At 43.3% G+C, this 27,388-nt stretch overlaps 2 protein-coding genes across 5 annotated transcripts in view; one reads left to right on the top strand and one right to left on the bottom strand.

Annotated features, from left to right (window-relative positions):
- MTMR3 (myotubularin related protein 3) overlaps positions 1–7,261 on the top strand; it is a 97,591-nt gene extending 90,330 nt beyond the window's left edge. Inside the window, exon 22 of the mRNA XM_085311669.1 lies at positions 1,416–7,261. Coding sequence (XP_085167795.1) covers positions 1,416–1,587 — 172 coding nt within the window. The 3' untranslated portion in view covers positions 1,588–7,261. The remainder of the gene's footprint in view (positions 1–1,415) is intronic.
- Positions 25–27,388, bottom strand: LOC146592080 (acyl-CoA dehydrogenase family member 11-like). 4 transcript variants are annotated; one of them, XM_085311701.1, is made up of 15 exons: positions 27,012–27,388; positions 23,331–23,563; positions 22,811–22,910; positions 22,312–22,429; positions 21,301–21,443; positions 21,049–21,198; positions 20,389–20,483; positions 20,013–20,112; positions 18,514–18,654; positions 17,984–18,076; positions 17,272–17,379; positions 10,565–10,736; positions 10,255–10,321; positions 9,812–9,948; positions 25–437 (listed from the first exon to the last, which is right to left on the bottom strand). In XM_085311701.1, exons 1-14 carry the CDS (start codon positions 27,309–27,311, stop codon positions 9,822–9,824), a joined length of 1,947 nt encoding a protein of 648 aa, XP_085167827.1. In that variant the 5' UTR covers positions 27,312–27,388; the 3' UTR covers positions 25–437; positions 9,812–9,821. The 4 variants fall into 4 exon arrangements, with proteins under 4 accessions (XP_085167827.1, XP_085167826.1, XP_085167828.1 ...); XM_085311700.1 differs by lacking the exon at positions 25–437 and having other exon boundaries at positions 7,792–9,948; XM_085311702.1 differs by lacking the exon at positions 25–437 and having other exon boundaries at positions 9,880–10,064.

Raw genomic sequence — 27,388 nt, 5'->3', positions numbered from 1 at the left:
GACTTCAAAACCACTGCTAGCCATTGTGAGTCTCCTAGTGCTAGGGTTGTAGCTTTGAAACCAGTACTTGCTGTGCAAAGCTGAGAAAATTAGCCCACTGAAGTGAGAAATGGGATTTCTCTTTGCTGATTCTCTCTCCATCAGTGACCAGCATCTGGAAGTCTTGTCTCTTGGCAATGAAGGATTAATCAAAGCTGCTGGATGTAGGCAGAATTTTCTGTCAGTCTCTTGGCAGTAGCAAAGCTTTTCCAGCATAAAATGATAATGATACAAAATCCTGATGAGTTAATGAAGAGGGCATCAGACATAGAGGTAAACTTGAAAAATTCAGGTCTCCGATGTGTTGTTCTGAATGCTTTATAAAAATTGAGTTTTGGAGTACAGGGCACTGCAGTGCTCATCAGGTTAGCTTGATCAGCAGCAGGTTTTGAGGGGAGCTGCAAGAAGAGAACAATTACTTTCAAGATTTAAATCTTATCCTTGGCTTCTGTGAGGTGCATGTGCCAGTGTGCCTCCACCAGCTGACATCTGACAAGAACACTCACCCTGCTGCAGCGTTACTGCCATTTCTGAGCATGAACCTGGCTGCCCATCTCATAGCTTTGCATGATCCTTGTTGACTCTCTGTTTACTGTATGCAGAAGTGTGGGACTGCTGGRAACCCTGCAAAAAGGGACTGTGTTGCTGGGGCAATGGGAGGATTGTATCTACCAGAACTGTATTTTTTTTTCATCTGTCCCATGCTTAAACCTTCCAACAGTTCACTTGAAAGAAAGAGACTAAATTATCTCTGTGCTGATACTTGCTGGCACACGCTTTTAGAAGCATGAAGGAGCGGAGACTTTTACCTTCTCCCAGGACTACAGTATCCAATATATCTTTAATGAAAAGCTTGAAAGTGAACAGGGGCCAGAACACACAATTCCCCACATCCTGGACTGTGCATTCCTTACGGGGGAAGACTCCTTGTTTGTTGTCTCTCAGCCATACGCCTATAAGATAGAATATTGACTGGCACCTTGCCCATACAGTATGTGGGAGATAGCTTAGCCCTGTTTCACTGGGGTGTAAGTTCCCTCCAGTTTGACACAAGCCAGCGTGCAATCTACTGCGCAGATGGGCAGCTGCTGAAGAGAGGTTTAATGAACTGTAATTCTGTTCGGAGTTTGCTTTGTATGCCCTTCTGGTGTCCATACCCTAAAAGTCTGCTTCCATTTTAGAAGCAGGTAGCACACAGTGCTGACTGGGGCAGGAAGATTRCTTTTGCATGCAGTGTGTTACTTAAGGAGTAATTACTGCAGTCTTCAGGGTGACCCCTTCACAACACCTATGAATAGTGTAATTTCAGAACTTGGGTAATGTCATCCAACTGCTGCTAATGTTTTTTTCCCTTTCTCCTCTGTTCCTGATCGAAGGAATTGTGGAAATGTGTTTTGCTCCAGTTGCTGTAACCAGAAGGTGCCAGTTCCTAGTCAACAGCTCTTTGAACCCAGCAGAGTCTGCAAATCGTGCTACAGCAGCTTGCACCCGAGTAGTTCCAGCCTTGATCTTGAACTGGATAAACCCATCACTGCCACATCGAATTAAAGCTCCAGCCTAGAAGAAACGGGGGAACAGCTGTGTGGACCCTTCCCCCAACAGACATGCACAGTCTTGGTGGGAGGAGGCTGGGAGGACTGAAGAAGCCATGCAGTTTGGAGCTTGAGGCATGGAACACTGCTCAGCAAGACAGAAATCTAGGATGAACCACTGGATTGTGGAATTCTCCTTTTCCAGTTATTCCCCCCTTTCCTTTCTATCCTATTTGTGTGTGTGAGTGTGTGTGTGCGCGTAATGTGTGCGTGTGTGTATATATATAGTAATATATATATATATATATATATACATATATATATATATGTTTGCTGGAAGATTGTGAAGTGGGAAGGGAGCTGGCACCAGAACCAGATCCCTGTATGTCCCACTGGTGAACTGTGTTGCAGACAGACTATTTTATGGAGGAAAGGAGAAGAGGGGAATCAGTCCAGAGTCGGCGTGCAAAGTGTGAATATCTGTAGCATCAACGCTAGTGCTTTCAATCACTCCTGTTACTTCCAAACAAGAAACTGCTGTTTGGGAACCTGTTGCTGCTAGAAGAAATGGGAATCTGTTTCCCAAGAGAGCACTCTCCCTCTCTGTTCTTAGAGTGGGCTTAGTTATCTTCAACTGCGTGAAGGGGGAATCAATCACAGATTTCCATCCTCAGCGGCTATGTATTTACATATATAATCTATGTGTTTTATTGCCATTTGCCCTGTTAGCTGTGACTCAGAGTGGAAACACCTGGACAACTTTGGCTAAGGAAAGTGTGCACTTGTTTGAGAGAGGTGAAAAGGAGGGGATTGAACAGGCTGCTGAGCGGAGATTGGTTTTACACTGGCGCCTCTATATGTAAATGCAATTCATTATTTAAAAACAAGTGGGAAAGTAGAAGACCTCTCTCCGTAGACTTCTCTCCTTGCCCCATCTGTCAGATGATTTACTCCAAATGCAGAGCTATTTTTGGAGTGGTGCACTTGTTGTGGTTTGTGCCGATTGTTGTGCTGTTAATTAGAGTCACACCTTAATGAGACTATCCAAAGCAACTAAATTTATACTAGTAAAATACTAGTAAAAATGCTGGTATTTTAACCAGGCTCAGTCCATGAGAAGTGCACTGATGTTGGCGATACTCCTGGGATGTTTCCTCCTTTTTCAGTCTATATTCAGTATACTCCAGATAGGAAAATCCTGCCTGAAGATTAGAGACCTAAAATAAATCATAGGTTCCTCTTCTTCCTTCTGTCCTCATCTGAGTCACCTTGTTAAAGTGTAAATGTCTTGAATATCTGTTTCTAAATGAGCGTTAGGTACTCATCCCCTTTTCGTTTTGGTAGAACCTGTTTAGTGCAATCCGACAAGAAAGAAATGTGTATGATAATGTCCTGCTTCACAATTTATTGCTGAGACAAAGTTACGACTTCTCTTGTGATAGTCTCAAAAACAAAGAATCCTACTGGAGTATTTGGAAGTTTTAAATAGAAAAGCTCAAAAAAAAAAAAAAATCTAACAAGTGTTGGGAAAGGAGCACTCTCCTTCAGCGGAATTATATAATCGAAAGTGAGTATCTACAGAGAAAACAAGCTTAGAATATTTGTTCTATTGGATGGGGAAGGAAGTGTCCAGGTAATTTATTTTTGATGTTTAAACTTCCCATGCCCTTTGAGAGGATCATTACACTGCTGCAGTGTAAGCTGAAGATTTACAAGACAAAAATGAATGTCCAGGAGGCTGGTTTAGCATAATGGCCTGTGTCCTTATGGGARGGGAATCTGATAACGAAGCATCTTGGAATCTTCGCTGGTACATATTTGGAAATGTTTTCAAATCATCAGGAGGGAAAGGCAAAGAAGATGACAGAGTCTGCAGTTGGAGTTGTAGCTATAAGTATTTGTTTCTAAAACAGTGCAGTAAATATCTGGAATAGAACTTTAGGCATTAGTATAGCAGGTAAAACAGAGAAAGTTGGAACAGGAAAAGGATAATATACAGCTCCTGTCTCTCTGGCTTTTCCACTGAGGTGGGTGATTAGGAGTTTGATTTTAGGAGACGCGGTGTAGTTCTACACACTAACATTGTGTGGTTTTGTGGTGCAAATAGACAGTCAAAAACAAGCCTAAGATTCTGCAGTTCCTAATGACAGGTGCCAAGAGGGTATGATACGGGTTTGGGGGGTCTGTGATGTACAGTGTGAATAAATGCTTGCAGCTCTTAGTCTTTTTTTGATCAATGAAGCACTTTTTTATTAATATTATTTTTCTTTGTATGTAAAGGAGGAACCAGTATCTCTCCATAGCTGTATATATAACCCTTCTCTCCTAAAGAGAGTAAAGTGCTCCTATATTTTTCATTTTTGTCAAAGCAAGAAGTAAATACTTTAGAATTGTTAAATATATAAATAAAAGTGAATAAAGTTTAGAATTTTGCATGGGAGCATTTGCTAACACACTTTGTAATTTTTTATTTTTCTTTCCTCTCCTTGATAGAGGATGTATTTGAGGTTCAGCAGAAACACCAAGGCCTTTGAAAAAGGAGGCTGCAGCAGTCCTCCTGTTGCTTTCTTTTCCACTGTGTGTCTTTGCAAGGAACAACAAACTGTTGCTCCTAAACTTAAGAAGAAAAAATCCTAAGCTTGATTTCCCTGGTGCAGCAATCCCAGGGAGGGGGAAAAGACACAAACCACATGCGCCATCAGGTGCTATCCTGTACAATCAGCACAGTTTTCTTTGAGGCTGGAGAACTGCATGGGAATCTAACCTGCCTTGACGCCTTGTTTTTCTTCTTCCCCTTAACTGACCATTGTATTTCAAAGCTTAATTCAATGATGCTAGCCCAAATGCAGAAGTGGCCCAGGTCAGCAGGGAATTCAGCCCTGCTTTCAGTGAAGTTTGGGAAAGGAAGCGCTACGTTCCCCATCCTCTGTAATGAGCAAGCGCTGGCATTCACAGCAGCGACAGCGTGGTGGGAAGATCGGAGTTTAGTTCTCATTTGCACACTTTCTGCCTTATTCTCAATGCTGGATGGTGGAGTCGTGACTCTTTGGGAACAAACCAAACTCAGGTTTAATCTCTTTTAGTCTTTTCCCAGAAAGCGGAAAACTCAACTGCTGTTTGTGTTGCAAAGGTCTCCTGCACAGGGCTCTGATTATTCTCATTTTCTTAGGACTGCTTGCTCTTTTCAGCAGCCTGCCGCATGCATGCCCATCACCTAAGCTAGTCCTCCTTCCGTTGTTTCTTTTCTTACATATATTAAGTCAAGAGAAAGGATTTGTCCTGAATTCTCTAGGGGACTAAAGAGCTCTTTGAGCATCTTTTGAGTTATTTTAGGACAGGCCTGTTCTAATCACAAGATGTGCTGCACGGTTTTATAATCTCAAGGTATTTATTTAATCCAGTAATACTGTAGGTTTTGGATAGAGCAGTGATCCCAGCTGGTGGTAGCATTTACAGCTTCAAGAGTAAAATAAAAAGCATATATAATGCTGTGCACTGTTAAGAACATGCAAAGGAACAGCAGGTTTTCAATTATACACCAGAATCTGATTTTATATAGCTCCTTTCATACCTGAGTTACTTCTAAGTGCTTTTTCAGTAACTCATTACTCTGTAGTGCAGTGGCTATAGGCTTTATGTGCACACCATTACTCACAGCCCTGGACATTTGCACTTAATTCTTGGAGTCTCTGGAAACCACTGAGCGAAACCCTAGGGCTCTCTCATGGGCTTCATCAGAAGGAGTTAGAGAACTTTTAATTCCACAGAATGTAAAGCTGTGATTGTGCAGGTCTTCAAGGCAAAAGCATCACCTTTCCGATGGGCTAGCTGTTCTGCTGGAGGAGCACACAGCCGATACTGTGTAAAAATTCACTTCCCAGTGATCAGCTTTTCCTAATGAACATCCTTTCCTCTTTGCTCTTAAGCTGCATAAAAGTGCAAAAGCATCATACTGCCATTACCTAAATATGCAGCTTTTGTGCTGTTTTACGTACTGTGATTTTCTTAAAATGATCTTGCGCAAAGGCAATCTGCATAGCTTATCAGGAGTCTCAGAAACATTATTAGTGGCTGAGGGCAAAAGACAATCTCTGAGAACCAAAAGCCCCTTTCGTCCTCAGGTAGGACAGCAGCAACCCCAGCCACTCCTTACTGGTGGTGGCYCATTACTGCCATGTATCAGAACAGGAATCGCTAGGAAGCAGTGCCATTGTATGGCTGGGCACCAGTTAGCAAGATTCTTGATCTGGTGGTGAAGGGGAAGAAGGTGTCAAGAACTGCTTGGCTGAGCAGGAAAGGCTGTCCCCATGGAGTAAAGCCCCAAGCTGGGAGAGATTTCGAACTACTGTTCTCAATGACATGATGAGGCTGCAAGGGGCAACAGCCATGTGCAAAAAAAGCTGAGCTGATGCAGAGGGCATTTAATGGAAAAAGGGCATGCAGCTATTTTGTCATCTTGCTCTACTTGCTCTTGTAGATCCTGAATTATTCCCAGATATCAATCCAAGGAATTGAGAGAATTTAGCAGTGTCCAGTGTTAAAGGCAGTGTTATTCTAGGCTCTTCTGGAAGGAGATGCAGATAAGCAGATACTGAGACTGCTAAATGGAGGCCGGGTCTCTGACATTCATCCGCAAGCAGGATCCAGATTGGAGTCTGTGTAGTCTTTAAAGTTGTCCTCAGTTCAGTTCCATTGCTTGGCATCACTCAGAAACTGTTCATTTAATGTGGAATTACCTTTTCTGAGTAAAAAGCAGAAGCAGCAATTTAGGTTCTTTTTTTTAAGTTGAGCAAGGAATGTGAGTGAATGCAGCTTTTGTTCATTCAGCACTCACAGAATGGTGTATTTATAGCTGGGCTGCTAGGAATTATGTTTGCTCCCCGGTTGTTTGGTGTTTTTTTTTTTTTTTTTTTTTTTTTTTTTTTTTTTCTTTAAAGAACAGACTGGTGATTCTCCTGTGGGGTGTTCGGTACCTTTACAGATACAGACGCTGCTGAAGGAGCGCATCTGCTCTGCCGAGGCAGCCAAAACCTGGCCCAGGGACCATGACATTTCTGGTTTGCACTTCTTTGAGCATTCAGCTCAGTTCTTTGTCAAAGTGGGAATCCACCAGCATGAGAGCAAGGAAATAGAAGCAGAAATTTAAGATTTGAATACAGCCACATCTGTGCAAACATTGTCTGTCTTACTGTCCATATGCTATAGGGACATCCCATTTCCTGGGCAAAGGAATAATAAACTTCCATCCCTTCATTTTCCACTCATAATACAGGCATTGGAGCTCGGAGTGTTGCATTTTGCGATTTAAGATTACCGTGCTCTTTGGACTTTCAAAGTTTTTAAATGCTGCTAAAGTTTTATCTTACTATTTAACAAATGTTTTTAAAACGATTTCCCATAGTTATGTTATTAAATGATTTTTATCTTGCAGTGGCAACCAGTGATGCATTTGATTGTACATTTTTTTTGGTGGAATTTGTATTAAAATGACAGCTGAAGTCTTGATTAATTTCTTCAAGAACATTAAATGTTTTAAAACATGCAAACCTATGAGAGCAGAGAGTTGTTTAGCAGCAGTATAAAGTGTTAGACCCTAGTGCTTCTTTGTTTGTAACAGCATTTATTCTGCTGTAGCCTCAGAGTGAATATTTAGATCTTAATAAATTGGTCATTTTCCTACACAGTGACAACTTTACAGTCCTTTGTGTTTTGTGTGTTGGTACATTTGCAGGCCTCCCAGTCTGTGGGGTTTATTTTTAAGCAAATCATAGCTTATATATTAGGAAAAYGTAATTCCAGTATTCAAAAAAATGTGTGTAAAACTTAAGAGATKCTGTGAAAGGCCAAATTGACAGTGAGCATGGAAGGTACCACTCTTGCCAAAGCCCAATGCCTAGCAAGAACGGAGGCTCCAGATGGTCTATGGCCAGCTCTGCAAACAATTTCAGATGYTGGTTAAATATAGATGGTTTTCATTTTCTGTTGTACTCATCACACACTGTTAGACCCTTCTACCCTTCCCACACACATCTCTGGTGATGGATTTTGCTAACTTCATTGCCTAGGTTAGAGCCACAAGGTTCTCACTTTTTCCCCTTCTTAGCCTGGTTTGTGAACTGCAATTTCCCTGCTCCCCACCCCCCTTTACTAATTTTTAACAACATGATGGGTTTCTATGTTTTGACACCTGTAAGATCTTTTTCTTTCACAGCAACCAGCTACAGTAACGTAAGACATTTTTTCAAAAGCTAATATTATTTATTCACCCCAAAGCACGTACAGCAAACACGGAGAAATGTGGCAATGAAAAGCCYGTGAATGCTGGGTCTTGCTAAAGCTGTATTCTTTGTGCAATTTGAGGGAAGCTCCACTTGCCTCAGACACTGTGACCCCCTGAGTTGGGACAGAGCCCACCAAGAGTTTGCTTGCTGCTCCTRTACCTCTCCAGGCACTGCTTTTTGTTCCTACTCCTCCTCGGAGACAGTGTTCTTAATTAGTTGGGTCTTCCTATAGCCCTGGGCTTTAGCCTTAGCAAAATGCAGATAAGAAAAGAGCCGTTTTTGGAACACAAGTTATCTCTTTCCATTCTTTATCCTAGTTGCTGGTAGCCCTTTGCAGTTATATATTCCAACAGTCTTTCTTCTCTTGTTGTTTTTCTTCTGTTATTAGCAACTTTCTAATTAAACTTTTTCTCCTCAGGATAATATCAAGCAGGGAGACTGAAGTGCTGAGTATGGAGAGAAGCACTCAATCAGTATCTAGGTGCTTGATGGAGGATTACTGGATTTCAATCTAATACTTATGTTAATAGAATTTATGTCAGTATGAATTGCTGTATCATTAGGATACACAAATAGAAAATAAACTATCTGGAGGGCAAAAGTTATTTTCCTTTAATTATAGTACCAGCTCATACAGTTCTGATGTAATTTGTGTGATATAATTGAAATTATTCCCCCCCAACCTTTTCCCGAGCAGCTTCGTACAGTAGAGCTGAGGTTGATGCCAACCATTTATGAAGATGTAAATACCAAATTATTGTATCCTGTATTTTAAAAGCAGTGGGCTTAGAATGTTTTTGTTACCCATCTCAGCTGACTATGGAGCTAAGTCAGCAGCTTTCACAGCAGCTAGGTAAAGCTTCCACTTCAGCTTATTTTAAAGCACAGCAAAGTTTGGTACAAGGTAGGAAGTAAAGAGAAAAATCAAAAGCAGAGCTAGACTAAGCAATGCCCAGTTAGCTTGCTTAACAATAGCCTTAGCTACATAAGATTAAGAAAATGGAAAATTTTGGTTACAAAGCTTCTGTTTTACCCAAGTTACCAAGATCAGTCACTGAGTTTGAGGGTCCTGAATCAAGTGCAACAGTTCTCACAAAGGTCACTTGTATAAATGGCACATACCAGCTGCCCAGCTTGTGACCAAATTCTCACAACCACAAAGGCTGCCCCTGGCAGAAAAAATGACCCCAACAGCTGCCAGGGTGAAAGAGCAGGTAGGAGCAGCATTGGAAAGCAAGAAGGTGAACAAGACAAAATTACAGTTTTCTCTTTTAAAACAGCCTCAGATAATTTTCAGTTTGATTTTGGTTGCTTTTCCTTAAAATGAACATCAGTTAGTACTTAAAGAGCTGCTTCTTCAAGTCATTACCTGCATTTTATTGCTCAGTCTTTGCCTAAAACTTGGTAAGAACATTTCAGTGTCTCAGACTGAATCTCTGTGGCTATGTCTGCATTAAGTAATTCAGCTCAAAAACAGTGGATTTCAGACTGAAGCAGTTGATGTAGTTGGTGATTTACTTCAGAACGATTTGCTCTGGCTCCTGGATCAAGTATCCTCACCATATGTGTAATTTGAAGCTGTGCTGAAGTGTCAATTTTTGGATTGTAAACTTCTGCTTCCACTCTTCTGTTGGAGTGTGCTTGGTGCATAGCCATAGCAGCGCTTCCAGTTTTGTTTACTCCAGAAGGAATATAGTTTGCATGCAGCAAAACCACTCTGTGAACTGAGCCAACACATGGCAAGTGAGGACTAAAAGGGTTAATTTCAAAGCTGCACTACAGCTCTGGACCAAAACACTCATGCAGACACAGCCACTGCTGCCCTGAAGAGGGAACTATCTCTTTGTGCCACATAATCCTAAATCATCGGTTTACCACAATCATTACGGCTTGCACTGAATGCACCACTATAACATATGCTTTCCATTTGCAAAGCCTTGAATGGATTTTCCCAGGTACCTCTGCTGAGTCACAGCTTGCTACCAGAGCCAGGRCTCCCATCGTACACCAGGCAGCTGTCCATGAAAGCTTCCTCAGCATCATAGCTGCCATTTTTCAATTCTGTGGCTACAGGACACAGTTCCTGGTTGCACCATCTGAAACACAGATTGCAAACAATTTGTCCAAATCTCGTAATACAGACAATGCTGGTTTCAACTTGAGTTCTCTCCAACTGTGATCTTTCTCTTGCTGTCAGAACAAAGATTCCCCACTGCAAGGAAAAGTAACAATATCGTTAGTAACCAGCTCAGAATGCTGTTTGTCTCCAAAGCTGATACTGAAGCTTGGGGTCTCACCCCAGCAGGTGGCTGGATCTCTTAGCAAGGCAGAGCAAAGAAAGCTTGCTGCACCAGACGAGCAAGTGTCTAAAATGGTTAGGGCTAAAGGAGATTTCTGCTTACCTTCGAGCAGTGGAGACATCTGTGGAGGAGGAATCAGGCCGAGCTGCATGTTCGATTAGAAGAGCTCCTGTGAAAGAATGTAAGACATAAGTATTGCCAGACTGCATCTTAAACAGCAAAGGGGAAGGAAAAGTGCTTGGTTAGTACTTCTCAACAGTGTTTGTCAGGCTGAGCTTCAGTTTAAAAGGAGGGCTGAGCTTTCTTTAAAACTCTGTTGTTCCCCTCCAGAATGTGTGAAACCAGGACACTCTAGGACTAATTACAAGTCTTTTCTTGATCTGAAATTGATCATTCTGGCTTTTCCCACTACCTGTATAGATCCTTGCTAGGGAGTAGGAGAAGTCTCTTGCTGCTAGCTCCATGGTCAGTGCTCCTTTGGAGCCAGCTYTTCGAACAAGTTGTGCAAGATTGCTGACAGCATCCTGCATTAGCTTCACAGCAGGTTCCAGCTTTTCGGTGCTAGAAGCCAACTCCAGTTTTCTCTGCAAAGAAAACAATCACAGGAAAAAATACAGAATATTTACATGCTGTACAGAAATGAAGCTGATGAAATCCTGAGCACACCCAGCAAGATACTAATGAAAACGCTTAAATCAAGGTAGCTTTAACTCGCAGTACCATAGGTGGAGCAACTTGAGCACCACTCAGCAGCAGGAAAGAGGATGGTGCCAAAAGGAAACTCACAAACTTGCCTTAAGAATAGTGAATTCCTGTAAGCCAGACCCAGCATGTGGCCATTACCATGCTGGCTTTCCAGCTACGCTTGGGGACTAGATCGTATCTGTAATATCCTCTGATTGAATACTCAGGTCAGGTTTTAATTATATGTGACCTCCCTTGTTTTTATATTTTCACTTCCGCTAAGTTCTTAAAGCTGTGTTCAGAGAGGAAAATTCGGGTTTCAAAGAGCTTTTCTCCACAAGCTGTGTCTGTGGGGAAGGCCTCATTTGATCAGAGTGGCTCTTTTCATTTGATCAGACTGGTTCTTTTCTCCTGCTAGAAGGAAGTCAGGAACTTGACAGTGCTTAAAAGCCTGCACCCGTGCACACGCACAAACACACACCTGAGTTACACTGCTGTTTAGCTAGTTTATCTAGTGTCTCAAATATCCTGTGAAAGCATAAGTGACAGTCTGACAAGAGACTCGAAATAATTGCCCATTAATGATATAGCATGGCCACAGCTGCCTGGCTGCAATGGGTAGAGTTTAGCCTTACAGCTGCACTTGCCTGGTAGCAGTATTATGCCCGCTCACAAGGGATCAAGCAAGACCAGTGTGCTATCCTGCTGTCCAGAGCCCGAGTCCTCCTTCTGCAGCAATCGCGGCAACCAGGCTTTCCAGGGCTCTGGTGCAGCAAAGTAGGCCAGGACTGTTTGCCTGCCTCAGCGCTCGGCTGCCCCGGCACCTCCCAGTGTTGCCAGCATACAGAATTAGCCCTAGCTTCATCTGTAGTCTCATCCCAGGAGCTTAATGCACTGTGCTGACCTCTTGACAATATTCATATCTGTCTCTCGGCAGTATATAGTAAGACTAAAGGATTACCTTGAACTGAAATGGAAAAACGAAACTTACATATTTAAGTAGCGCATGATAGGAAGTGCTTTTTCTTAATTAGTCTCATTTGCAGGTTATTTATGAAGCTAAAGCCTGTAAGTATCTGCCGCACAGACTAATCCTCTCTCTCTCTTTTTTTTTTTGAGGCTTTCTGTACTTAAGTGATCATGCAATTCCTCTTGCTAGTACTAGAAAATACAGGTTATTTGCACAGTAGGAGTCAGACGGCAAAAGCTGAATCCAGTTTTGTTTTTGTAATATTCTATGCATGACACCTCCTTCCTAACCATTGCCCTGTATTTTCTGACTATTAATACAAGAAAAACACAATCCTCAATGGATGCTATTCTGTGCTCTCGGCAAAGCAGTAAATAAATACCCACAGCATATGCTGTACGAATACAAAAACATCATCATTAAAGCGGTTAGGTCTAGTGCCAAGATAAAGTCCAAAGAACTCTCCAAGCCCACAGAATGCTAATAGGATATTTTAAAAGTAGCTTGGAGCTTGTTGCCAGCAAAGATCAAAACCCCAAAGGCACAAACATATTTGCAGCAGGTTGGGTGGGAGCCAGCATCAGACAGGCCTTGCAAAACACAGGGACTACATATGTGCTTCTATCAGCACCCTAGAGCTAACACTTGGGGCACAAACTGCTACATCTTACACTGCTTTATTTTTTCCAGGTTTAAAGACCTGGCCCATGTAGATCAAGTAGCATAAAGCATGGTTTTCATCTGAAACAAAAATGACTATATTCTCTTTCCAATAATTTACACTTTTTAACACTACACTCATTCTTTTCCTAACCAAAAGCACTCAGTCTTCTGAAAGATCAAGCTGTTTTTTTCCACATCCTTCATTGCAGAGAGAGAGGAAGCATTTGAGAATGAGAAGCTAGACAGTTGCTTCAGGGATGATGTTCAAGGCAGAAGCAGCTCCTGTTTTTCTCTCCTGCACGTTGATCTGCTCCAATTCTGGCCTCCTGAGGGGAGGCAAATGCATGCAGCATCAACATGGTCGTTGTACGGTTCTTTTCTGTCATCAGAAAGCAAAAGAGCTTTAGAGCTTCAATATTTCTGATTCCTTCAGGTTATCACAGTAATATTTAAGCTGTCAACTCATTTGTTTGCTCTCACAAGTTGACTACCAAGCAAGACGGAACGATTTTACTTACAACAAACAATAATCATGATTATTTAAAAATATAGCAACAGGGAGAACATCCAAAACAGAACTTGAAGTACAAGCCTCACATTAATATTTCAGGTRGATAGGTAGCCTCAATTTAACAACCTAGATTCGTTTCCTGGTATGTTGAAACTGTGATTATGTTCTGAAAATGACCTAAAAACATGGTTTGGATTATATAGCCAATTTATAGATAGGGTTTCAGCCTCACATAGTCATTGCTGATGCATAAGACAATTGATTCTGAGCTCTGGAAAACATTTGCAAGACTGGCATTCAGAAAGACAATTTATTTGTGATGTGACCGAATTTAATCTGAAATCACTAAAATGCAACAAATAAAGAATTCCCAGATGCTATTTTAGAGTCACTTTTCAGACTGTAATTGAATTTTAAAGTACATTCATTGCTCTGGCTCAAAATTCAATCTAATAAAATTTTAGCATAGTGTGAAATTACTGCCCCAGTGCGGCACCCATCTGAAACTCTCAGCATGGTTGATGGGAATCCAGGACTGTCTCTCACCCTTCCTGTTCCTGCCATGAGATCTTGTGAGTCATTGCAGACTAATTACCTCTGGATGGGATGGTTTACCTTCCCTGCAATAAACCTGCCTATGTATATAGAACCATAAAAAAATCAGCTTCTCATAATCACACTGTGCAAAGGACAAAGAAATTCTTTTTTTCTTTTTTTCTGAAGATAACTATGTCACTGGATTACTGCTCATAGGTCACAAAACCAAGTGGATGCAGCACCATCAGCCCACTGTTATACCATAGTCAACAGAGCCAAATGGCACAAGATAAAAGCAGAAATTAGTAGCAGTGGGGTAGAGGGAGGAAACGAGGTGCTAGTCTAGTGCTTCTTTCTCCGAAGAAACCTCTCTAACTGGCTACAAATCCTACAGACTGAGATCTTTGATGGAAATTTGATAAAAGGAACCATACTAGTATTTTTGAGAAGCATTAATAAAAAGGAAAGAGATTGTAATAATAAAAATTCCTTTATGAAGGACTAAATGATTTCCTCACTAGATGGGTATAGTAAAGATATTTCACAAAGAGCCAGGAGAATTTGGACAACTGCAGCTGAGAAGCGATTGTCATAGAATCATAGAATCAGTAAGGTTGGAAGGGCCCTCTGGAGACGATCTAGTCCAACCTCCCTGCTCTAGCAGGGTCACCTAGAGCATGTTAGACAGGGTTGCATCCAGAYAGGCTTTGAATATCTGCAGAGAAGGAGACTCCACAACTTCTCTGAGCAACCTGTTTGCCCTGCTCTGTTACTCTCACAGTGAAGAAATTCCTCCTCACATTCAGGCAGAACTTCCTGTGGTTCAGTTTCTGCCCATTGCCTCTTGTTCTGTCACATGGAACAACTGAAAAGGGTTTAGCCCCTCCCCGTGACACCCTCCCTTCAGGGATTTATAGACATTGATAAGATTCCTCCCCCCCCTCCCCCCAGACTTCTCTTCCTCAGGCTAAAGAGGCCAACTCTCACAGCCGTTCCTCATAGGGCAGATGCTCCAGCCCTCTGATCATCCTCGTAGCCCTATGCTGGACTTTCTCCAGTAGCTCCATGTCTCTCTTGTACCGGGGAGCCCACAACTGGACACAGTACTCAAGATGAGGCCTACCCAGGCCTGAGTAGAGGGGCAGGATCACCTCCCTCGACCTGCTGGCAACATTCTTCCTAATGCCCCCCAGGATACCATTGGCCTTCCTGGCCACAAGGGCACATTGCTGCCTCATGGTCAAYTTGTCATCGACCAGCACTCCCAGGTCCTTCTTGCAGAGCTGCTTTCTARCAGGTCAGCCCCCAGCTTGTACTGGTGCATAGGGTTATTTCTGCCTAGGTGCAGGACTCTGCACTTGCCCTTGTTGAACCTCATGAGGTTCCTCTCTGCCCAGCTCTCCAGCTTGTCCAGGTCTCTCTGAATGGCAGCACAGCCCTCTGGTGTATCAGCCACTCCTCCCAGCTTGGTCTCATCAGCAAACTTGCTGAGGAAGCACTCTGTCCCTTTGTCCAGTCATTGATGTGTATCATCTGTAAGTGAAATCCTGATTCTGGTGTAGAAACTCAGCATGTTCCTGCCCAGTGCTGCAGAGGCACTCCCAACTCTCACCAGTCTCTAACCTTGAGAAAAGTAGTATTGGCTCAGTAGCACCAAGGATACGTYGCTGCGTGCCCTGGTATTGTAAGCAGAAATATCTACTAGTCTGCCTTTCCTGAGCCTGGCTGCTGAAAGTGTAAGGGAAAAGGCTTCTGCTATGTCTAGTTTAAATCTGTGAAATACTATCTGCTACATCCAGAATCACATGTATCAGCATAGCCCTCTCAGCTCAGCTAATTCTGGTTGCTCAGTTGCCAAAATCAGTGGAAATGAGGCAGTCTAAGCACGACATTAACAGAAAACATCATGACACTTGCTGGAATTTGGGGAACTCTAAAATCAATGCTTGCTTCTTCACCCTGCAGCCTCATGTATAGTTTGATTTATGGGAGAGCAAGAGTCATTATGAGCTTACTAATTAATAAGTCTATACTTGGCGTTTGTGCTGCTCAATTATTTGCTCTGAATCATGTTGCTGAATTCTTTATCATTTCTCCAATTATCCAGTTGTTAAGAATCTGAAGGGGCCTTTGAGCTACACCAATAAGGTGTTCCTAGGACTGAAGTATGACACCTTTGTAGGGTATTTTACTTAGTTTAAATTAGCATAAGTGAGAAAGCCTGTGGATGCCAGCTCTTTTTCAAGTTATTTTTAGAGCTTACCACCCTTGCCTTTCCTGCCCCACTCCATTATCTTCAGTGTCAGAGTAAACTACTTTTTATCAACTGCTGGACCAGTTGGCTTTCTAATCAGCAGGTATGCTCATTAGCTTATGAGTGTGTGTATATATATATATATATATATATATATATATTTTTTTTGTTGCTTAAACAAATTGTGTTATGTATTTTTCCTTTAACATAAGTTGTATGAGAGGATAGTAGGATGACACTCATCTCTGAAGGTAAAAGACATGGTCTGTATAGAATAAAGTTCAGTTGTGGATTTGAAACRCAAGAGAAGCTGCCAGTTGCAGTCACTTGTGAGAAGGAGTCAGGTTCTTGCTAGTGTGTTCTTGAAAGATATGATGGATGGATAAGATTTTCTACTAGATATACCAGAGTCTTGCAGTAAGTATTTTGTTGTACTATGTACTACTAGCATGCTTTGCACTGTACCTGCTCCTACATTCACCCTTACCAAAGTCTCCTTTCTTTCCCAGGGAAGTCTGGCTTCCAACAGCTCAAACACAAAACAGCCCTCCCTCCTACTGTGAAAATACTGTCTCTGCTCTACCTCACATATGCCATCATTTTCAAGCAGCAAGTTGTCAGTGCTGAAGAGAGGGAGGTGACTCAGACCTTCTCATGTTGTTTGGATGAAAAAATGAGGCTAAGCAGAGGGTAATYGAGCACTCCAGATGCCCAGAATTTCCTTGCTTTACCTGCACCAATGTAATCTGAATTGCTATATCTGGATTAACTAACCCCCAAAGGAGGCATTGAGAGACTACCCTCTGAGATGCTGCTCATGTCTTTCAGACTGATTCCTGTGTTCTATTAAGGGATTTATCAAGAGAGTTGATGTTCATCTATCTTCATGAAATTCTGAGCTCCTTTGACTATTAAGTCTTTGTGACTGTCATCTGAGCACCTTTAAAAGGGCAGCCTGTAGGTGAAGCCAGAGAAATGCATTTTTAAAAAGGCAGCAATGGAATTCCTTGGCTCCTTCCATCTTTTCAGTGGGAATAAATGCAGCAAGTCATCATACAGGGGTAGCTCTAGTGAATGCTTGTAATATTCAGCAGTCTTGGGGGAGGTCATCAATTTTTAATAGCCTTAACAAGATTCATGGAGCGACAATGTTTTTCCAGTTAAGAAATAACACCACTAAATTATTCTGGATTTAGGAAGGTAGCTTCCTGCACATCAAAAATAYACTTATATTGGTACCTGTCATAAGGAACTCTGACAATGCAAAACTCTTCACCGTTGACATTTTTTGCAGCACATAAGGATCTCAAAACAAATACTGCCTACATTCTGCTTTTGTAACTGCTATTTAAAGAATTGTGAGACACCTTCTGCATACTTGTCTAAAACTTCTGAATTTGATCATGCTCTCTACTGCTCTCAGCTGGGAGCATTAATCCCAAATGATACCCTTTCACAGTGGACAAATCAGGCTGACTGGTGCTGCTGATGTGGGCTTACCTGCACTGTGGAGGAGAATATCGACATCACCTGTCCTTGAGTCTTGGTGAGGGATCGTAGGACATCAAGTGATAGAATATTTGTTGTTCCCTCCCATATGGACAGCACCTGTAGGGAAGAAGAGACTTTGGAAAGAGCATGAAGGAGCCTCTTGGAGTGACTGCAATAAAAGGGAAAAGAGAGACAACAAAGATAAAAAAACCAGGCTTAGCTCAGTTGGTTAGAGCGTGGTGCTGCTAATGCCAAGGTCATGGGTTCATATCCTCGTATGGGCTATGCGACAGGATCCCATTGATTTGGACTAGATAATCTCCAGAGGTCCCTTCCAATCTTACCATTCTATGAAGATATGGGGCAGAGTTAAGGGATAGTGAGGAAGTCTCTATAGATTTCTTGCCTCACCACAAGTGGAAAGGAGCATCAGTGATCSGTGTTAGGGGCCCAGCTACACTGCTGAGCTAAGAAACAACCCTCATGACAGGCACAAGTCATGTCCCCTCCCCTCCAGTGCTGCTGTAATCTCCTTTGAATGGGGTGATGATTGGGCTGAGCAGGAGGGCAACAGGGAAAGAGCTACCACAGCTGGCGTGAGTCTGGGGAAGACTGTTGTCTGTCTTTGAGCACTCATCAAGCAGCTCTGGAAGGGATTATATGTGACACACAAAGGCTTCCCAGTAAAGAGCTTTCTCTGCTTCTTCTGCAGCTTTCTTACCAAAGTATCACGAACTATGACTGGCAGGCCTGTATCCTCCATGTAACCCTGCCCTCCAAAACACTCCATGGCCTCAACAACAACAGCAGAAGCCTGCAAAATGCAGAGAGCTAGTATGTTCCACATTGCACAAGAGCAGAAAGCATCCAGAAACATCTAATATCACACAGTTGTTCCTGATGGTATGGGACCAACAGGATCCCATTGATTTGCTGAGGCAGATTGCTCATTAAATGAGGAGAGGAGCATCCTGGGGAATGAAGGCTGAGCAACACTGTGAGAGGACCTGCATGAGCAGTTGGATCTTGGGAGAAGATCCAAGGAGATTCTCTGTCAATACAGTCCTCTCTAGGTAAGGAAAAGCCTGGGAGTAAATGGAAGTAAATGTCTATTCTATATTCCAGGATAATTTTTACCTTTTCCTTACTATCTCTCATGTTGCCCATGTTAATCACACTTCTTTCCAGCTCTGAAGTTAGTGATGTGCCACATAAACCTGCTCCAGGCTGATGAAGCTGGTTGTTTCTTACCTGCTTCGCTGTGTAAAGTTTGGCTACCGGTATCAGCAATCTCAAGAGAAGCTGGTCTTGCTCATTTGCCATGTTGGTCTCTACAAGTCCAAGCAGTCTAACTATCTCCATAAGCAAAAGAAATGCTCCTCGGGTCTGCACCTGCAGGCAGAGAAGTGGGGTCCTTCACTGGCAAGGACTGATTTGACTCAGATTGATTCCAGCTTGATCTGCTGATAAGCCTTGACACTATCTTGAAGCAATGTACAACACACAGACCTGGGCAAAGGGCCACCTCTCCTGTACAGACCCACAACTTCAGAGACAAAGAGTGCCCAGTAGCCAAGGCACAAAGCGTGAAATACTAAAGGCAGTCTGGAGCTGCCCCTCTTGGTCATTGCACTTCAGTATCAGGAAAGCGGCCATTTCCTAGGCCTGTGAGAAGCCAGATCAAAGCTGTCACCAGGCATCCAGATCACAGATCCACATTCTTTCCAAGGATAAAGAACATGAGACCATGCATGTCAGCCTGTAAGTACCAGAATCTGTAAGGTCATTTGCAGATTCCTTGCTGAGTAACTTGTTTCCCTGGCAAGTGGAGTTTCAGGAAGTTTGGGGATATGGAGCACTTGAGATTTTGGAATATTGTCACCCAAATATGGGTGACACAATTCCCCCAACACCTCCCAGACCCTGCAAAATTATATTTAAATACTAGTTTAAATATTTACACAAACCTATTGCAGCCCAAGGACAAGTGTTGGCATTACACTGCTTAACCAATAAGTAGCGCCCAAATGGGGAGAGCAGCAGAACTGCATGCTGTCTCCTTGAGGATTTGTTAGGGGTGGAAAGCCACCTATGTCTGGTGAAAGTAGTGGTGTGTGCTAGAGCTCAGYGTTAAAGGCCCAGACATGAAATTCCTCTCAGAGCCAGAGTGCCAATTCATACCTCTGTCTTTCGTGGTCTTAGAGGCTCAGTATCTTGTGGCACCGAGCACTGTGCAGGCACACAGTGAACATGAACTGCTCTCAAAGGCTAATTAGGCTGTGTGTTTTGACCCCTCAGAAATTCTTCAAGCCTGCTGCGAATAGCAAATAGCCCATCTGCAGGTGTATGGGCTACCAGGAAAGTTGGATGTGTCTGCCTTGGTCTTAGTAAACAGTCTGTTAACTCCAGCTTAGGAGACTGTGCTGTAATGTTTGGACTCAGATGCTGCTGACCAACTTCAGAGGTTGTGGCATAGTAGGCACATGCATGAACTTTGACAATCATCTCGGAATAGTTCCCAGGTAATTGTTATTTAAAATAATATGAAGTTCAGCAGAGTAGCTAGGTCAACTGTCAGATTAAATCCTACTTGAATATATCAATCCCTTGTTGCATACATCTCACTGTAGCAGGAGACAGCTACATCTGACTGTTGCATGCAGAAGCAGGTTGGCTGCGCTCATTAGCAGCTATGAATCTCTGCCCTCTTTCCTCGCCAACAGACCCAGCTCAGCTCCAAGAAGCCTTACCTCCATCCGGGCTATCGTCTGCATGTGAAGGGGATGGTCTTTGAGGAGCTTCCCAAAGACAACCCGCCTAAGGGCATACTCCCTGCTCAGACTGATCATCCTAGAGAGAATATAGCCAGAGAAAGGAGTTAGACCAGCAACCTTCTTACTTCACTTCTGAGCTTTTCCTTCCAGCCATTCCCATTGGAAGAACCCTGCTCAGCTGTAGCATGCCAGCCTAGATTACCCGAAAGCCAACTCTCTCTAGCACTGCTGGATCCCACGCCTGTGCCCACGAAGGCATAACATGTCAATCAGTTGCAATGCTAAGCCTTGCAAAGTCCCCTTGTCCTGATAAACTGCTCCTTCAGCCCCAGAGCAGCCTTGCTGTCTTCACCTTCTCATGGAAGCTACTGCAGCAATGACATTGTGGATCCGAGTTATGTTCAGCATGTTGGAGATGGAGGCCACTCCACGACCCTCTGCAGAGATCTGAAAGCATCAAGGAACAAAGGCTGATGCTTTTGCATGGCCTTGGAAGCTGAAGCACATCTATCTTGGTGAGAGATGTGTCAATACRCAAATAGATAGAGGCTGCACACTTTGTCTCTGTCTGTCCTCCAGCACCAGAAAGACATGCTTGCTCTAAAATGTGCCATCTCATTTTATCCACGTCTTTGGCATGACCAGACAGGTAGCTTTAGAGAGAGTATCAGTGTGATCTGTTCTGGTCCTGGGCTGCTTGTTCCCACCTGCACACTACACAGAACTGTCCCTTGGCTGAGCCCAACTGGATTAGGGAAATAACCAGACTAAAATGACTTTTTTTTTCTCCCCCCCCCCTTCCCTGGGATTACTTTAAATTCAGATCAGTTTCCTGATCTCTTCACAGCTCTGCCCTACACACAGCTCTGTTGTGGCAGGGTTCTGTAGAGTGAACAACCAGTCACAGAAGTGGAAAACAGGAACTTTCTCAGTTGGTATCATTGCCAGTATCCCCAGGGGTTATCTGCTATGCCAAGCCAGCCCAGTCCCAAGAAGGTGAAATCTTACATACTAGCTCTGCTTCAGCTCCATCTAGCCATAGCTCTGCTGTTGCCATCTGGCGTGTACCCAGCTTGTCCTTCAGCCTTTGCACTTTGATGCTGTTCAGCTTCCCCTCCTCATCTCGAATCTTCAGGAAGAACAGGGACAGACCTCCAGAACCCTGAGGCCATTAAAAAGGCACGCAAAGAAGACTTTATTAGGATGAAAAAATGAMGTAAAAGCATACCTCTGCTCCTTTGGAGTTTTTCACCATGAAACAGACCTGTTTTACCTGTCCTTGAGCATCTGCTATCCTTGCCAGGGTCAATGTCACATCAGAATCAGCAGCTGATGTAAACCATTTAAAGCCATAGAGATGATATGCACCATCTGGCTGCTTTCTGGCCACTGTCTCTGTGCCATTAGCTGTGAGAAAGGAGCAGGAGATCTTGGATTTATGGGAACTTTTGTATCAATCAATGCTGATTTTCAGCTTAAGCAGAAGCTCTTCTAAATCACCTCTTGCTATCAAGACGAAATATGGATTAGTTACTAATCTCTTTCAGTGACCCTGGATAAAAGATGCAGTCAGGGTTAACTACCAGAAAGAGAATGTGCTCTGTTGAGTCTGAGGCTTTCCAGCAATTGTTCCAGGCTAACTGTGCTGATAATGGCAGCACTCTACAGGCAAAATGCACAGTGGTTTATAATTCAGCTCCTCAATTTTTTAGGAGCTACTATGGCGAAGCACAAAGAGGGTCCTGTGGAATCAAGTCGTGCTTGATGCTCACCCCTCTAGCTTTCATTCTATAGCTGACCTTTTCACTTCTCCCACTAGCAAACCAACATCTGTTTTATCAGATGTATTTGACTTCCTTGGCACAATTCTGTCTCTACATTGGAATTATGGGATTTCCTGGTCTATTCTGCTAGTACTATCACTTGCCAAGGAACAAAACTTGAAGGCCAAGAATGTGTCCTCAGTTCCACTTGGGATGGGCCTGAATATCTTGCTCAAGGGTTATATCTTGAGCTAGACATCTGTGGGTTATCTGTGCAAGGACCACAGCTCTGTATCAGCATGTATGTGTGCACTGCATGCATCAGTGGACAGAATGACCTGGGTCTTTTGTTCGTAAAAGGTAGAGCTATCTATAAGATTTATGTGACTCTGCTGAGGTATCCTCTATCAGCTACCTGGCTTTCTAGGCACCCCCCACCTCCTTTCACTTTCTCAGTTCTTGCTAACACACCTAGCTACCACTGCAGTCATTTCCCACCTAGGAACCCTTACCAACATCAGAGCCTCCCCTACGCTCTGTCATCCACTGGCCAGAGGTCCAGAACTTCTTGGGGTCACGGGATGTCAGATGGTCAAAAGCATTTTTCAGAGATCCAGGAATACCCAATGACTGTTTTCAGGGAGGGAAAAGAAACCAAGAGGATAGATCCTAATGCAATAGAGTAAATGTGTCATGCACACACCAAATATCAACAGTTCCCTTAACTTAAAACAATGTATCCTACCACTGTATATCTGCAAGGCTCAGAATGAGCAATATTATTGTATTTATTGCTGCAAGTAAATCTAAAAGCAAGCCTGGGTACAAAGACTTTGTAACTAATGGAGAAACACAGGGGGTGGGAGATGGAGCTGATTCACAGAGCAAGGAAGGGACATGCCCAGAGCCAGGTGGCAGATCAACTCTCCTGGAGCCTTGACGAGCTTCCTGGGCTCTAACCAGTGCTGCCAAGGCCTGGGCTGTGCCCTGAAAGACCAGTGGACCTTGTACCTCAATGACTTTGGCTGCTCCATCCGTCATGGCCAGAGGACAGTGGAAACCTCCAGAAGAGTTTGAAAATAAGTACAGTTTGATAGCCTGATGCACACGGCTAAGAGAAAAAAAAAGGAAACAGAGAAGATTTGCAGCAGTTCAACAGCAGGATAAAATGTCCTGAGTAGGGAGAGGGCAAAAGGATACAGGTACCACAGATGAGAATTAGGCCACTCATTTCTGAGAGGGCGGAAACTTTCAACCAGGAAGAAATGGAACAGAAGGGTTTCTCCATCCCAGAGGGCTTACCAGTGCAGGGGCTGGATGAAAGGCATTGCCTGCCAGCTGGTAGCACGACAATCAATAGAATATTGATTGTCAAGATTATGACAATCAACTGTAGGCCATTAGGTATGGCTAATCATTGCTGATGTGCAACATTATATACATGTGTCATCTGTTACCCCTTAYACAGTAAGGGCTCCAGTCCTACCAGATACTGAATATACTCTGCTAATGCCATTTCCTCCCCTGGTACCTCCAGTTGGAGTATCTTCTCTCATAAGCCTCAGCAATTAGCCCCTCTTCTGCTACAATTTCTTTCATTCTCCTCCAGGCTGAGCAGGTGATAATATGATCCAGCCGCTGCCCCCAGGCATCATACTGCCGAAATACAGGAGGATTCAACTCGCATTCCCATGCTAAAGGTTTGATCTCAGTTAGCAGACGGTTTCCAAATTTTTCCAGGTCCTGATTCACCTCCTCCAGTACCTGTGAAGCAACAACAAGAGCCCTTCAGCACATCCCTGGAAGACAAAGAGCCGTCAGTCTTATATGGAAAGACAAAAGATGGAACACAATTGTTTTGAGGTGCTAACAATCTCTTCCCACCTGGCCCTCCTGTGCTTCTACAATGAGCAGGACAGCAGCTTGTTCTTAGCCTCTGCTGGAACAGCTGTGTCCAGCTGTCTTTTTTTTTTTTTTTTTTTTTTTTTTTTTTTACAGAATCCAGTTTCTGAAAAGGCGACATCCCTAGATTTTACAAAAGACAGAAGAACTTTTATATGAGGGCTGAGAATCACAGAAACATTCATGGGCAGGGTAATTGACTAAATGATTTCCAGAGGCCCCTTCCAGCTTCAGCAATTCTGTGATTCTGTGATTTACTGGATACAAATTCTTGGGAGAAAAGCTGCCAAAAATGGAAAGCCTTCATCTATATAGGAAATCTTCCACTGGGCTAAGTAGTCACCTGCTTATTAGATTAGAAAATCTAACAGTTCGAGTTTCAGCTTAGCTCCCAGGGTGTCTACATTCAAGTTTCCACTCTGCAACCAGAATTCCTGAATGCTTCTAGATAAGAATTCATTTGCCTTTGTTTTATTCAGAGTTGGCTGACTGGGACAGAGCAGTCTGTCTTTAGCTAATGGAGAGAAAGGGGCACCTGCAGAGAGCGATTCATTCTGACTTAGATCCCTGCTTTAGGGTGAGAGGAATTGCCTTCTATAGGTACCAGCTCCTCTTCACTGACTGTGGCCTGAGCCTAGAGAACTTGCCCAGTCTTAAATAACCTGACTTACTGATGATTAAAATTAGGTCAGATGAATCCAACCTCTAGCATGAAGAAGTACCTGATCTAGATTAGCTTTCCTCAGAGGAATACTTTTTGTTGTTCTCTATCTGCACAAGAAAAGATRATTTCCTCTCAAGTAGGTGAATGTCCTAGCTGCTATACCTAAATAGTACAAATATAAAACACACCAATTTGCTGCTGATGAAATGCAAACACTGCTTTTTCTTCTCTCTGATTCCCCCTGTATTGACTTTTCATTAAATTACATCCTGTATGATTGATTCCTTCATCACTCTGCCTCTCAAACTGTGTAACGACAATCCAGCACATATTGTCCGGTTAGTACTTAGAAAGTCTCACATTTCAGGCCAACCAATTTCCTTTCAGGTGAACAGTGAAATACTCAGCCACAGAAAACATAACACAACCAAAAACATGCACGAGCTCCCTGTCAAAATGGTATAGCTTACACTGCACTCCTGTTGTTTGCTCTAGCTGCAATTTAACCGGGATGGATATGCCGCCAATGCTTATTTTATCTTGACTAAAATCTAAAGGTTGTTTCAGAGGCACCATCTAAAATCCAAGGTACACAAATTACCAATCCCTAAAGTCCAAAAACCTTTGCACTGTTGAATTGGTAGTTTTAGCTGGATAGAAGAACATGAGTTTACCAAAGAGGTCTCCAAATGGTGCCAGGCTCTTAACTACACAGTGCAAAGAAACCATCAGCACACTACAGTGAATTCAAGCTACAATAGTCCCTTCTCTCACATACACACAGTTTCTAAGAAGACTTTCTTCCTGTCTGTGAGTTCCTTCCCTGACCACACTTAGCCTTTTAATGCAGCGTGTTGCCACGGTTAATGAATTTCTTTCTAAGGTCAGAGGACAAATCAGAGCTCCTGTATTTTGGACTGCTGAACGAAACACATAGCAGCCTGCGCACTCCTGACAAAGTAAAACAGAAGACTGAAGGGTCACCTGCAAAATATTAGGTTCAGGGCTCAAGCCATTAGCTAGCAGCATTTTCTAGGGTGGTCTCCTAATCAGTGCCTTGATGTACTAGGGATGAGTACATTGGAAATATATCAAGAGCGTAAATAGATGATCCTTTATATTAAAGAACATATTTACTGAGGGATCAAAGACCAATAGACAACTGTGCCCCAAAAGAGCAGGTGCTTTCTTCTATGTAATCCAGAGAACATCTTAAAAAAAATAGATCTTTTGCTCCATTCTGGGAAAATATTTTTGTTCACGACTGGACAGAGGCAAATAGTGCAATAGGAATCTACCTCCAGTGAGGTGTCTGCTTCAGCAGGACACAGTGCTTCACCTGTTGCTGAATGAGGGCATTCGCATGGACCTCTCAGGCTGCAGACAAGCCTGTGCTGCAGGAAGCAGAAAGCAGAGATAAGGCTCTCCTTTTCAACAGTGAGGCAACACTGCCCCGCTGGGACCAAACACTGAACTRTAAGAAAGATTTTGCTGATTTTCTGGTAGATTTTACAGGTTGTCTCTGTACGGGAGGAATAGAGAGCAGCTCTCAGACTTGATGACAGACATCACTGATCCTTTCATTTTTCAAGAGATTTGAATCACACTTCTTCCAAAGGTACGGATTACGGGGAAGATCTTCCTGGCTGCCCAAATACATCATCCTTTCTCCCATCTTCTGTCAAGAAGGCCGCAGTGATGCTTAGGGAGGCTTCATTCCTGTCTTTAGTGATGGCTGTGAAACATACAAGCTCCCAAAACTGCCATCACTCTGTTATTGCGACAAGACTGCAAGGTCTCGTGCACCCAAAGACTGAGCAGTGGCAGGAAGAGCATTACTCAGAGACACATTCTGCCTCCTTTACTCAGCCGGTGGCTTTACAGGTCACTGTATTGCTTCTGCTGGAATAAATCACAGAGAGAGGTGAAACTCAGCTCTGGGAGATCTGGTCCTTGAAAAGCAAGAATTTACTGCAGTCCTTGGGGTGACTGTATCTACCTGATACAGCCAAGAACAGCAGGCAAAATGAGCCCCCAACTGAACCTCACAGAACAGAGACACGCAGCTCAGGGTCTCGCCCCCCTGCAATCCTGTAGAGCCCTCGCAGTCCGGAAATCAGCCCAGAAAAGCCAATGACTGATGTTGAGAACAAGCAAACACCAAAATACTCTTGAGCATTAAGCTGAAAATGTCCAATTCTTTCTGAAAGGAACTTCTTTCAGAGCCTCTCTTCCCAGGGGGAGGGAAGCGTAAGACCATAGAAGAGTCTGAAAGCATCCCCACTTTAAAGTTTCTTCTGGGATTTCTTATGATGGGTGACCAGATAACGCACAAATACATGCACTGACAATCCCCAAACAACACTCCTGTTGCAATACTCAAATCAGTCCCAGGAGATCACCAAGCAAATTCTAATTCTGTTTATGCCCTGGCAGGAGTTTTGCACCTGGGTTTAGATTCAAATAAATCAAATTTTAAAGAATGCTGATAATTTCTCCATAGTGCAACACTGAAAGAATAAAGGAGTTCAGAGACACGTTCTATTCATCATCTTAAAAGGTGACCTCAGTGGAGCGTCGCTAGCCAAGACTTTACTGTGCACACACACACACATACACACATAAAGACAAACATACACACCAGACCTTGGGAGGAAGGTTTGTTTTTAAGTAACTCTTAAGCAGAGCATCTTCCAAATACTGGTTCCCAATCTTGGGCTGCTCTTGGAAGAGGGTCTCAGTTCTTCTTGTTGCAAAGGGCATTTCCAGACCTTCTGACTTTTGCTTTTCCTGCTCGCCAACCTGTTGCCCCTGCCCTGCGGGTGTATTGAATCCTTCACAGCTCCAGGTCTGGCACCTCTCCCAGATGGCAGGCAGAAAGCGACCCCACTGCCATGGCTTGCGAGTGGCACTGGGCCTCCACCGGGGGAAGTGACAGGCAAACATGATCCCGCGAAGAATTTCAGGGAATTACTCCAGCTGCTTTCACCTTTAGACCAGCCCTGGCTTGACATTAGYACCAA

The sequence above is a fragment of the Rhea americana genome, unplaced genomic scaffold (assembly GCF_003343005.1).
Source record: "Rhea americana isolate MKP2758 unplaced genomic scaffold, rheAme1 scaffold_347, whole genome shotgun sequence".
Classification (NCBI taxonomy): Eukaryota; Metazoa; Chordata; class Aves; order Rheiformes; family Rheidae; genus Rhea; species Rhea americana.
Note: the sequence above shows the minus strand (reverse complement) of the source record. Positions and strands in the feature narration are given on the sequence as shown.